Source organism: Caretta caretta, chromosome 17 (assembly GCF_965140235.1).
Source record: "Caretta caretta isolate rCarCar2 chromosome 17, rCarCar1.hap1, whole genome shotgun sequence".
NCBI lineage: Eukaryota > Metazoa > Chordata > Testudines > Cheloniidae > Caretta > Caretta caretta.
In genome coordinates, this window is record NC_134222.1 from 503824 (window position 1) to 517423 (window position 13600).

The 13600-nt window shown below is 51.0% G+C and overlaps 1 protein-coding gene and 1 pseudogene across 2 annotated transcripts; both read right to left on the reverse strand.

Moving 5' to 3' along the window:
- Positions 1 to 764: 764 nt before the first annotated feature.
- SCARF1 (scavenger receptor class F member 1) lies at positions 765 to 13504 on the reverse strand. Of its 2 annotated transcripts, XM_048823727.2 has the most exons (12): positions 13212 to 13504; positions 12190 to 12456; positions 9937 to 9998; positions 8900 to 9001; positions 7846 to 8371; positions 6660 to 6878; positions 5652 to 5780; positions 5464 to 5567; positions 3779 to 3896; positions 3230 to 3354; positions 2810 to 2950; positions 765 to 2084 (listed from the first exon to the last, which is right to left on the reverse strand). In XM_048823727.2, the coding sequence occupies exons 2-12, from the start codon at positions 12348 to 12350 to the stop codon at positions 1012 to 1014; spliced, it is 2760 nt and encodes a 919-aa protein (XP_048679684.1). In that variant the 5' UTR covers positions 12351 to 12456; positions 13212 to 13504; the 3' UTR covers positions 765 to 1011. The 2 variants fall into 2 exon arrangements, with proteins under 2 accessions (XP_048679684.1, XP_074976957.1); XM_075120856.1 differs by lacking the exon at positions 13212 to 13504 and having other exon boundaries at positions 12190 to 12706.
- Positions 10779 to 11517, reverse strand: LOC125624084 (large ribosomal subunit protein uL5-like; annotated as a pseudogene).
- Positions 13505 to 13600: the final 96 nt, after the last annotated feature.

Here is a 13600-nt window from a genome sequence, read left to right on the forward strand (position 1 = left end):
GGTAGGCAAGGCTCAGGGAAAAAGCTGCAAGGTATGAGGTTGCTCAGACTGGCTGCTAATGAGAGGGCCCCGGAGCCGGGAACCATAGTAGAGGGAGGCCCCAGGTCCCCCTTCCAGCCACTGGAAGAGTGGCACGGTTTCAGCAGTAAAGGGAAGACTGCCATTTCATATGGAGGAACTTTGATACGCCCCCCTGGAAGGGGAAACACATGGTGACTCGACTGGAGGGCCAAGTCACAAAGAAGGAGCTCCTTGAGTTGCAGGCAGCAAGAGGACAATGGGAGAGACACTGCCAGAGGACGGCATAATGCCTGGCCAGAGCTAATCCCCAGGATGGCCAGAAGGAGGCACCACTAGCGGTGAGTCGTGTCCCCCCCATGACAGGCCCATATAGGTACCTGTCTCGAAGGAGAGATAACCTGTCAAGGAGCGTGACAACTCACATGCATTGGCTGTCTGTGTTATTCTGCTGTAATTCAGACTCCTGAACCTCACATAGATGGTATTTTCCTAAGATCCCTGGGTTGGTCAGCCCAGCAAGCTAAAAGCACAGTCATCAAATAAACATGCCATCAGGTACAATCACTTCTTCTGATTAATCTACTTGTATTGGAGGTGCCTGAACTGACTTGCCCGCAGCACCGTCCCTCCTTGGTAATGATTCATGGCAAGACTAATATGGAACTCAGGAGGGCATCTCTGTGGCTCCATTAGGTAACATTGCTACTCAAAGCAAGTTGCCTCATTTGAACATTAACATGCAATGCAGAACCTGACCCTGTGGGTCACACAGAGATTTAATGGTAACGCTAGACAATGATCTAGTTCACATAACATGTCTGGGAGGTGAAATTCTGGGTTCCCTCTAATACCAGGCATGTTGCAGACCTAGCACTCTTCAATAGCTCGTGGCCTGCCCTGCAAGGTGCACTGCCCACTCTGGCCACAGCTCCATTGTGATGACTGTCACAGTTCTAAAACAGAGGCAGGATTTAGGTCCTGGGTGGGTTTTCAAGTGTTGGCCTCATAGTCAGGGGAGGTGGCAGGAGACTCGCCTGAAGGACAGCGATTTGGAGACACATTTTCGTATTTGGGTTCCTCCTCAACAACAGCCTGTTCATTTGTTTCTAGGCTTCTGGCCTCTTCAAGACTTTCACTCTTCTTGGGGTCCCCTGTGACCTCATCTTCTCCTTCCTGAGCCACTAGTCTTTTAAATATAGGAGATGTGTGGATGAGAGGTTCTCGCTTAACAGGAACATCTATCTGGTGTCTATGTGTGAGGAGCTCAGGTGACTCACAGGGCTCCAGATCTGTTGTCTTGGAGCTCTCCTTGTGTGGAGGGGATGGCTGGGAGAACATGTCTCTGGAGTCCCTCTCTGGGCTCAGGGCCCTGCGGGGAGGTTTCTGGATGCTTTCAGTACTTTTCCTCACCATGGGCTCCTCCCTGAAAGCCCTTTTTACTCTCTGGAAACTACCCAAACGTTTCAGTACAGCCTGAACTGTCCCCTCTCTGCTTCCATCAGCACTCTCATTGGACTTGGACGATTTCCCTGCTGTCCCCACAGTCACGTAAATGGTTGTGACATTCTGCTCCTTTCCTCTAACATCCAAAGTGTTTGGATGCAAAGCTGCCTCAAGGGCCTCGACTCTCTGGGCCACATGTCTGCCACTTGACACTGGCATCCTGTGGCCTCCTGAGGTACCCCTGGGGGAGGGCTGGTGGCTATCCTCAGCCTCAGAGATGGGCTCTGGGTTTTCGTAACAGTCACCTGGCAACCCACCCTGCTGGGGCTGCTCCTCTGGGTCAGCATGGTGCTGGTGAGAGGGAACTTTGGTGAGACCCCAGGGGGCTTTGGGCTTCCGAGTGGTATTTGGTGTCTCCATGGAGCCTCTTTGACACTGAGGGCCAAATTTAGTTCCTTCTGCAAAAGACACCGAGGGCCTCTTGGCTCTGGCGATGCTGGATGTGCGGGGGATGGTGAAAGGCTGGGAGACGTCCTCAGAGTTAAATGCTGATGCATCAGGAAATTCATGACACTTGGAGCTGCCTTCCTGAGGCTCAAAGCCTGCCACTGCAGGAACATCTGGAGAATAAGGAAGGGAAGGGGGGTTAGGCTGCTTCTCCCTTGGCTACAGAGGCTTCCAAGAACTAAGTCACCAGCATACCAACAGGCTTCTCCTTAGCTCAGGGCTCAAGGTTAGAGCATGTGGCCTTTATCCTCTTCGCCATGACTGGGGGCTTCTAGGGACTAGAGTATCCAGAACTGGCACCATTTGGGGTTGCACTGCACTTCTTTACTCCCAGACTTGATTCTAGATTTATGAGAGTGGATGGTGGGGTAAGGTACTGAGTTAGGTTTTACGCACTGATGCCACAGGGAGCCCAGGGTGGGAGCTGTCTTAACTGCAGCAGCTATGGAAGCACAAACAGCGGCAATGAGCTCTGAACTTATTTGAGGGAGGGAGTTGTGAAATCAGCAGTTTTCTGAGGACATGTAGCTCTGGCACATATCACAGCATATTTCCATTTCACACTAAACTGATCGGAAGGCCAGAAACAGAGCTCAGCCTCCCTGTATGGAAAGGAAAATAAGGAACTAAAAATAATTGGTGCCTGTGTGTAACACAAGTCCTTTGCAAATCCCTCCCCACAAGTACACATGGAATGAAATTCACCCTAAGCAAAGGGCCTCTGTCCCACTGGGCCCTCTGCACAGGGATGACTTTCGCCCCCACAGAGCAAAGGAAACAGGGAAGGAGAGTTCAAAATGAGTCCTAAGGAGATGGTGAAGCAACTGGGCAGCGTTACCTTCTCTGGCAGGGACACAGTAAGCTGGGCCCCCATCGTCAGTGTCAAAGGAGGAGGAGAAGGAGCTGTCTGAGGCCCAGGCAGCCGAAGGCGGTTCAATGAAGCTGGGATTGAAGGGAATCTCTGTGTCATGGTGCGAGACTGGAAGGGAAGCAAGACTATGAGGAAGAAGCAATCCAGCTCTCAGGACCACATGCTGGTCTACGTGTTCTAGTCTGAACTGTACCAGGGATGCCCTAGACTGCATGTTCCATGGGGCAGTCACCTGGTAACTGGCTGGCACAGCTTGCTCGTTTGCAATTACAGTATGAATGTAAGGAGATACAGTTCCTACCCTCAGGAACTCTAAAGACACAGACAAAGCAGGGCATAATAAAGAGTGCATCAATCAGGGATCCGTGCTAATAATCCTGATCTTACCTGTGACTCGGGGGAGTCTGTAGCCACTCAGTGAGAGGCAAGGTAACGTGGAGCTGAGATTTGCCAGCACCCCCTGCACGTGATGTTTCATTCTGGAGATCGCATCACCATCAGCAACAGTCGTCCTTGGAAAGAAAGAACAGAGATGTGTGGCAGAGATGACTGGCTTTCCAATTAAACAAAGTTCACTCCTATCTTGCTGGGAAATGGAGTTGGAATCAGTTTGGGAGAAGCCTGCACATGTGGCAGCCCCATTTCTGACCAAGTCCTGCAACCTATCCGCTAATGCAGTTTGACTCATGGGCTGATTTATGGGCTACATGAGTCAAATAAGTAAAATGAAGTAACATGAAATTTTGAAGTAATTCCCTGTCAGGCAACAGAACCCAATGAAGATGCTAAGGACTCTTTATTTGCCTTGAGGCTAATTTTAATTGGCCAGAAAAGGTTCCTCTCGGTTCTAGGGCCGTTCAGCAGCAATGGCCCGCGGCAGGTGGCTCTTCTCTTTGCAGCTACATTTCTACAGCACCTGACACATTTTAGTAATACCTGTCTCTGGCATCCAACTTGCTGGTTCCACAGCAACAGCAACAGCAGGTGACACAGAGTAATAGGAGGAGTAATGGGATGAGAATGCCAGCTATCAGGGCTCCCTGGTGCTTTGATCCTGCATGGAGAAACAGTGTAGAACAAGGTGAAATTCTTACTTGGCTGGCAAGTTCAGAGCACTGGGAAAGCCATCCTGGAGGAAGGATCTCAGATCTGGGGACCTGCCTCAGTGGTCTCAGAATGTACTAAACAGATCCAGTCCTGTTCGAATCTCGTCCCATTCATACCGCTCCATATCATAAGGACAGTTGGGGAACTCAGCCCAGACCCAGCACCCAGCTCACAGAACCAGCACATCTTTTGGTATCTGCAGAGTGACAGTCTCTCTGAGTGAGCCCCAGGGTTCCAACTCCTCACCCAGGAAGAGGCAGGAGCTCAGGACAGGCTAAGATTTTCTCAGTGCTGTTTGCTCCGGTACACTCTTTCAGCATAACACTGATGATACCACATTACAGGAGAGTGTATTTCCACCAGGCACAGCCCAGTTAGCAAAGCCATAAGCAAGACGAGGTGCTGATCTCACCATTCCCAACCAAGAATGTATCTGTACATTAAAGTCAAGTGGACTCTACTCCAGACACATTTTCTATGCTAAAGAGTCTTTGACTTACTGTGGCACATTCAGGAACATAATGACTTGCTCTCAAAGATCAGACCTTTTGGGCCATCTATTCCAGTTGTTTGCCTTCAGAAGAGGCCAGTGCCAGATGCTTCAGATGAAAGTGAAAGTCCTCTGACTGGCACTAACCAATGTGGTCAGAATCACCCTTCCTAAATCTCCTATTCAATTTCAAACTTTCCCCTGCAGTATTTTATTCAGATGCATTTCCACATTTTTTAGAACCTGGGTCCACACGGGGATGATAAACCGAGTGAGAGTGCTTCTCCATAGTGCAATTATGTCCTTCAATCAACTTTTACAAACCAAGCAATTCTTCATCTACCCACAAACAAGTGACTTTACAATCAAGGCTGGATCCATTTTTCTGCTGTAATTTCATGTGACAGACTCAGAGAAACACCTTAACTCTAAACACAGTTAATCATTTTAGTTACACTCTGACATACTGCTGATGAATGTTATGGATGAAAATATCACCCTGTGCTACAGGATGGGAACAAAGACACAGGGACAGAAATATCAAAGGCCTAGAGCAAGATTAAGGTCTTGTGAGGCACAATGAGCTTCAAACAACGTGGGCTCTGGTTTTTGGACTAACTTTGAATCCCAATCCAAACTGTTGTGGTACTTGAATCTGGCATGATAGCTGCACTCAGCTAAACAGGCTTGGGCAGTGCGGAGGGGTTATAACAAGGAAACCAAAGCCACAAAAATGAGATAGGAAAGAGCTCATTTCCCTGATCTACAGAGATGGAGGAGAAGAGGGAAGGGAGTTTCCTGGAGGCTCATGCTGTATGGCAGTAGAGGTACTGCATGACACTGTGCAAAGCGTCTTTGCTGGGAACCAGCCCGAGTCCAGAGGGCACCTTGGCTTCCACAGCAACCTTTTGGTGTCTTATGTGGTTTTATATTGGGAGAGAAGGAACCAATTCTCTGCTCTGGGAAGGAGAAGATCTGGTTAATAGGGAATGAATGAAAAGGTACAGTGCACGATATCACTTACTGAGCACACAGTCCCCAGAGTGTGGGTGGCAGGGGCCCCTTGGACATCGGCAGGGGGAAGAACAGTTCGCTCCAAAAAAACCCTCTGGGCAGGTCTCATTGCAGCTGAGGGGAGAGACAGAAAGAAATGGAAAATGCTCGTTTGGAAACATCCCATCCTCTGCCCACTGCAGCTTCCCTCGCTTTTACCTGGTGCCCCAATAGCCAGCCTGGCAGATACACTCCCCAGACACTGGATCACAGCTCCCATTAACACAGTCTGGACAGGTGAACCTGCATCCATCTCCAAATGTTCCGGCAGGGCAGGATGCTTCACAGCTGCAGAGAGAGGGGAGAATCTAGCTGCTGGCTCATGGGAGAGAGGCTGGCAATGCAGAGGGGCTATAGCTTAGTTTGAGGGTTAGCAGCTCTGTCACAGTGCAGAGCCTGCTTTGCATTTGCACTGATATTAATGTTGTGCCACAGGGCCCTGACTTGTTGCTAATCTTACTTGAGGATGGGAATGGTGATCTGGTGGTTAGGGTACTAGAGTGTGACCCAGGAGTTCTGAGTTGTGTTCCTGGTTCTGACAGACTCCATGCGTGACTGCGGGAAAGATACTTACCCCTTCTGTGCTTCAGTTCCCCATCTGCAAAATAGGGATAATCTTCCCTAACTCATGGAGTGGGAGGCTCAGATACTGAAGATACTACAGGAAAGGGAACCATAGACAAGCCTGTAAATATATGCGGCTCATTGTGTTGTAGAGTCCTGCTGGGGATGCACTGGGTGTCTCTGACCTCAGGGCTCTTTGACCTCAACAAGACAAATATTGAATAGAGATTGGTTGCTGTTTATTTTCATTGTTCTCTGGTATTACACCTGACGCCAGGATTTCTGCAGACAGCACACAGAGAGACCTCCTAGTGTGTCTGAACACGGCCTTGCTCTGCACACATTTGGCGAGAAGGGAGGCTGTACCACTGAATGCATGTTGGGTGGTCTCCACCGAGAATCCCTAGCTCAGCTGTCTGACAGCTGTCCGTCTATCCATGGACAATCATCACACAGCGTCTAAGCTTCCGTACTGTGAATGAAGCTTTCAAACAAATATTTTCTACTTTACGCTCAAGGAAACCTGAGGACAGAGGATGTCTGCTACAACAGAGAATTGAGCTCCACAGGGCAAACATCACACAGAAAAAGAGGGGTCCGTACCTGGGTCCTGTCTTGCCAGGGTCACAATTCAAGCAAGCCCCTGTCTCTGGATGACAGACCTCCCCTTGTCGGCAGCTGGGACACATCTGTGCACAGTTCTCCCCATGGTATCCAGGCGTGCACAGCTTCTTACAGAGGGTACCATTCCAGCCAGAGTCACATGCCAGGCAGAACCCATCCACAGGAGAGCAGGGCTGGTTCTGCTTGCAGTGCCCACAGCTGCACAGTCAGAGGTGTAAGGAACAATCAGCATCAGAGCTGGGGGAACAGCGGCCCCACATCCCAAACCAAAATAAATAGGGCAGAGAAATAGGGAGAAGAGAACTGTACTCTCTGCTCCACAGCCAAGACCAAACAGAGCATGCTCCCACCAGCAACAGCCCTGGGAACAAAGCAATCTGCTCCCAAAAGAGCTCAGGTCACTGACAGCCTGCACAGCCCTCCCAAACCCCATCCACAGTGCTTCCACACACAGCAGTATGGCAGAGTCATCAGCCCCCTTCTCTGAGACAGGTGTCCACTGGTGGCATTCCTCAGAGGTTTCCCTCTGTACAGCTGTGATATAGTCCCTGCAGTTACCCCTGTGGAAACATGCTACAGAGTTTAACAGGAATGATGACATCTCATGAGATCTTATTGGAATTTAACAGGGTTTTGTAGCTATTACTCTAAAACACCTATTGAATGCAATGAAGAAAGAGAGATCCTCCTCTGTAGGCCCTGAATCGGCCTACAGAAGAGCTATCTATAGTTTTCTACTGAAGTCTACAAGACTTTCCCATGGGGGACAGTCCTGTGCCACAGTCCTGTGCCTCATTCCTCAGCTGATCACAGCCAGACCTCCCTGGCCACTGGCTCAGGAAAGCCTCTCCATCACCAGCCAGGAGATGAGCTCACAAAATGATATCTCCCCACGCCTCTCCCAGAGTATGAATAGGGCAGCCAATCCAAATCCTCGCTGCCCCTTTCCTCTCAGTCCCTTTATATGAAAGAGCTGCGCCCTACAGTCTAACAAGCATCAGCTGCCCACTCCCTGAGCTCCACCCAGTCTGGTCCTAAACTCCTGCATACCCAGCAGGGAACACGGGCTTCTGGGCATTGGCACTCCCTAGGCAGCCCCAGACTCATGCAGTCACCTTAGGGCACTATACCTTATCACAAGCATGCAGAGTGATATTCCTCTTACCTGTATCTGCACTGAGATCCGTAATAACCGGCAGGACAAGGATCCCCACAGCTCCTGCCCTGATAGCCAGGGTTGCAGCTGCAATGCCCATCAAGAGGGTTGCAGTTCCCATGCAGGCAGTCACAATGATGTTGGCACAATGGCCCCCAAAACCCAGCCCTGCACTCACACCTGCCTGAGTCTTGGGCACAGGGTGAGAGGTGGCAGGTGCATCTGAAGCTGCATCTCCTACCCCACCAGCCCTGGGCGCAGATGCACTGCCCTGTGACAGGGTCACAGTGGGAGCTGGCCAGCCTGCACAGACACTGCTTCTTGCAGTTCGGTGCCCACCAGCCTGGCTCACACTGGCAGGCTCCAGTGAGGGTGCTGCAGTGGCCATGAGGTCCACACTGGCATGGGAACTGGCAGAGTACTCCCCAGCGGTTGGCATTGCAAGTGCACTGGCCGCTTACAGGATCACACTTCCCATTGGGATGGCATGAACAGCTCTTCTTGCAGTCCGAGCCCCAGTACTGGTCAGGGCAGCCTACAAAGGGAACAAGACAGATACCAGATCACAACATGCAGGAATATAGGAGTCTCTGTGCCACAGGGAGGAGAGCAATCTGGCAATGGGTTTGGTGTTCTTTCCCTATGGGGTGGTGTAAGCCATGGAAGGGCACAGGCTGGTAGGCCCTTGTAGGTCCTATGCAGTAGGGAGACTAAGGAGTGGGGACTACCAAAGAGACACCCCACACCCAACTGGGAGGAGACATCAGAACAGCATGCCCCAAACACTGTCTCTGCTATGCTGTAACATGTGGATGTAGCTGCTTGTGCTCATGGATGGGCCAAGGGGCTGCTGGGCACTTGGAGCACTTAACTGTGACCATGTGCCATCATGCTGGGACCTCTGGCCTGAGCTCACCTCCTGGGACCCAGCCAATGTCCTGATGGGTGCAGTGAGCGCTGTGTCACAGATAGAGTTTCTGAGATCACAGGGGATTCTCTGTATGTCTAAGGGTGAGAGTCTGCCCTGCCCCCTCTTTACCAGCCCCTCCATGCCCATACTCACGGGAGTTGCAGTTGGCTCCAAAGAAGCCAGGTTTGCAGAGGCAGATCCCGGGTCTCACACACACCTCATCCATCTTGCAAGCATCCTCCCCTTCACACCACGCTGTCAACAGCAGGACAAGCTAATCAGGAGCCAGGCTCCCCCAGCACAAGGCTGCTGGCAGGCACGTGGCCAGGGAGAGGAAGTGCAGATAGGCTGGGCACCAGCAGCTTCTCCGGAGCTGCCAGGGGCCAAGGCCCTTTGGCCTCCAGGTCCTTGTCCCTGTGGATTTGGACCAGTGACCTAGCCTGTCAGTGACTCCAGTTCCCAATCAGCACCCCCCATGTGCCCTCATGTGTGGGCTCCAGAGAGAGAGAGGTTGGGGATTCTGCTCCAAGCCCTATGGTGCCTGGGACACACTCTGCTCCAACTGGCCCCAGCCCTGGCCTTCAGCCAGGAAGTTGAGACTGAGGCTAGAAATGACCTACAGGTGATGGCTTCTGGGAGGCTTTTTGAGGAGAAATGGCTGCCTCACATCCTATGGAGTGAACAGCTCATGCAGCACTTAGATATTGGGGCGGTGGGCTCTGTAGCAAATCCTGAGGAGAGATTCATCTGAGCAAGTGTTAATGGGATGGGGCGGAAAGCAGCATGGCTCCCCTTTTCTGTGAAGAGCAAACGAGAGCTTCCCACCACTTCTCCCCAGCTTGGGGGAGAAGCCCTCCCACCAGCATTGCTGGTGCTCTGAGTGCCCCCCTCCTGCTTCAGCCTACATTAACCCTGGAGTGCAGCTGGACAGATGCGATAAGGCACAAAGCTGCACTTCACGAGAGGCCTTATAGCTCTGCAACCCTTGCCTTGGTTTGCATCACGCCCCAGCAGAATATTCTGCACCTGAAATTAACACCCTTCAGCCTCTAGGGAAGAAGCAGTTTCCCAAAATGTTGTTGGATTCTGAGCAACAAAGAACGGAGATTCAGGAAATGCACACACCAAACAGCCTGAAACGGCTGGTCAAAATGACAAAGGCATGAGATGTAAAGCCACTGATGACTCACCAGCTGTGCATTCCCTGCCTTCCTGTTTCCAACCTGGGCAGCATACCAGACCTGCAGAGAGGCTGGGGAAGGGAGAGATCTGTTAGCATAGGAGCAGGGTGTTGGGCAGCAGGGCTCATGAAAGGGGCAATATACTGGGGTTGAGATAACGCTCCTATGTTTGCATTAAAGCCCATATAATCTAGGAGGAACTAAGGATCAGCCAGAAGCACCTCTCCCAAGGTTCAGCCTGGAACATGCTGAAGGATGGGCATGCCTTTGGAAGCATTGCCCTGGGAAGGACACCAGAGGAACGGGAGGAAGTCATGAGCAGGCTGCAGTACTAAGGCTGTCCTGACTGGTTCTGTCAGTGTTGTCTCCCTGTGTTTAAGGAGACACCCAGTGTTTACAGCTTATTTTTCGGAGTCATGCAAGTCTTTAGATTCTTTCACCTGCTGGTAGCAGCCAGCTGCATAGCAGCCAGCAGCCACCAAGTAATAAAAGACTCTACTAGACAATACCACGATGGTTGAGAAAGAGGGTACCAAGGCCAGAAGACAGGGTCTACAGGAGGCTTCTGCAGGGAGTCTCCTACTGAGTTCACAAGACAGAGCAATCCCAGGCAAAGAAATCAGGCAGTTCTAGGCCCTTTTTGTTTGATGGATAATATCTAACTCATAGCATGTAACAGAAAGTGGTGTTAGGGAGCCGGATTTGCCTCAGTTCCAGAGACTCATGAATACTGTGATACCATGAGGTTAGTTTTACGTAGTTACAGTTTAAAACTCTGTAAAAACCATGGCAGTACTCTGCCTTCTTACCACATGGTGGCCTGGTGCTCTCTGGGCTTTAATTGCTGTCTATTTTTTTTTTTAAATGTTAGAAAATTTTATTCGCATTTTTCGTAACTGGAACTGCTCATTTGCCAGGAAGGATGATCCCATTGTACTTCTGCTGGAACCAACACATGGCCTCCTCCTTCCCAATTCTGTGCTTGGCTCCAATGGAGCTATTTTGCGTTTCTTGTCAGCAATGCTGAAGCCTGGCCTGCCCAGAACCACATAGAAGTCCAGGCCATAGATGCCAATGCTGGGATCGTATTTAATTCCCAGATCAATGTGCTCCTGGATTCCAAAGCCAAAGTTCCCAGTGTCTGAAAGGTTGTTTTTCCTCAACTCATATTCTTACACCTTCAAGCCTTTCTCCAGAATCTCCTCTGCTTTGGCCCCACGAACCGTGCAGTGAACAGCAATCTTTTCATTTCTCCTGATTCCAAAGGATCTGACAGTATATCGAGCCTTTGAGAAGACAGGAGTCTGGCCTGTGAGCTGCTCCAGCACTTTGGCTGCCCGGGTGAGTCTGTCACCACTTTCCCCAACACAAATGTTGAGACAGAGTTTGCGGATGCGCAGCTCACACATGGGGTTCTCCTTCTCACCCTGATCTTGCGCAGTGAACTCCTTGGGACAGGGACTGTCTCACTCTCTCGTGGAGCACTAAGTATGTTGACACCACCTGAGATATAAAACTAAAAACTAAACCTACCCACACATTCAGCTCTCTCTGTGCTATTAAACAAACCCACACCTCTGCCTGTCTCATCCCTCTCGCACACCAACAGATTTACAACTGTTCTATTAAATACACACTACTCTGCCCATGTGATCCCCTCTCACACACACACACAGAGCTATCCCTGTGTTATTAAACAAACAGGTCTCTGCTTGTGTGATCCCTCTCATACAGAGCTACCCGTTATTAAACAGTCATGTGCCTGTGTGATCCCTCTCTCTCTCTCTCACACACACACACACACACACAGCTATCTCTGTGTTATTAAACAAACCCACACCTCTGCCTGCCTCATCCCTCTCACACACCAATATACAACTGTGCTATTAGATGCATACTACTCTGCCTGTCTGATCCCTCTCTCTCCCCCCCCCCCAACAGCTATCACTGTGTCATTCAACAAACACACGTCTCCATGTGATCCCGTCTTCGCACACACAGCTATCTCTGTGCTACTAAACAAGAATATTTTCCTTGTGTGGTTACACTCTCTCACAGAGATCTCTGTGCTGCCACATTTATCCCTGGGCCATATAGTTCCAGCTCAGGGAGCTTATTCTATTGAGTATGTTAGTCAAAAGATGACAGTGAATTAATCTCTGCGGCAGAATTACTTCTTCTTGCCCTGTTGTGGGAAGGGCGCTCTGAGACGGGTATGGAGCAAAAGGGGAAGGTGGGTAAAGAAAGGTATTGGACACCTACCTGGTAGCCTTGCACACATTCCTCCCATTAGGGTCCAGCTCTTGAGCAGAGCTCCCAATCCATGGCCAGAAATGGAGACAAAAGAGTAACAACAGCAGCTGCGCCATCTGGGTCTGGATACAGGGTGATGCTGGCCACAAGGGGCTTCCAAGCCAAGGCATGGGCTGTATGCAGCTTTCTTGTCCGTCGGTTGGCTCTGTCTGTCTGTCTTCCTCTCAGTTTCTGCCTCACCCCCTCTTTGGCCTCAAATTTCCTCCTTGCTTTTTCCTGAGGAAATGCAGGAGGCGAAAAAATCCCTCACATCCAAGGAGCCAGAAGGGGTGGGAAGGGAAGTGGGGGCAGGGCAAACGCTGTATCCCACCGTTCACTGCAGCAGTAGAAACAGGGGAGCCCCTAGAGCCAGCATCATGTTGAGGAAAGTTACTTGCTGCTGGCAAAGCCTAATAGTTGCCACAGGAGCAATCAGAGGGAAAAAGCCAAGCTCCCCACCCTCCATCCTCCACCCCCAAACATCACCTCAGCCTGCCCCCGTCCACTCCACCGAGTATCATGTCCTCTACCCCCATCTCCTCACATCCCACCCACCCCCCACTCAACGGCAGACCCCGCCTCTCCCACTTCATGCCTCCCTCCCCCTGCCCTTCCTCCACCTGGCACCAGGCCTGGAGTACCACATGAATATCAGTAGTGTTGCCAGGCTCCAATGCCCTGTGGGCTCTACTGGGGACTGCAATTCTTGGCAAGACGAAGAGCTGCCAGAACAGAGCATGCCCCAATTCTGCCCTTTTAACTGGGCAGGAGCCAGTTTGCGGAAAGTACAGAGCAGGGACCGGAGCGTTTCCGGCAATCGCCCATCCTGCTGTCTCACAGGCTCATTTTGTCAGCATTTTCACAGGAAACACCTTTTCCCTGCACGGTGACCTAGAGGGGGTCAGGAGGTTCATTCAGTCCATGGGGAGACTCCTAGCTACAAGGGAAGGAGGGAGGGCAGGGCACTTCCAGGCGCTGGCCTAGACTTTTACCTCCTCACAGAACAGGAGCCGAGGGAACAACAAATCCAAACCACCCAAAACCAGTTCTATCCCAGAATGGTGGCTGGGAGCTGGAACATGGTCTGGGGGCTCTGCTGTGCACCAGAAGTGGTGACCAGGTAAAGCAGTGCTGGCTGGACTCCTGCAGCCTCCAAAGTTGATCCCTGACAGAGTTCCCAAGGAAACAGGAGCATAGAGCAGTGCGGTAGGCTCAAGACCATGGAGAGCAGAGATGGCAAAACCATTAACTCCTGCCCGGGCTATGTCTTCAGCCAGGAGAGGACTGTTCTTTATTGGAGATTTCTTAGTGCTGTGTGCAGTATGGTTTTCAGTCTCCCGAGGGAGGGGCCTCCCTCTGGACACTGCCAGTCCAGTCAAGC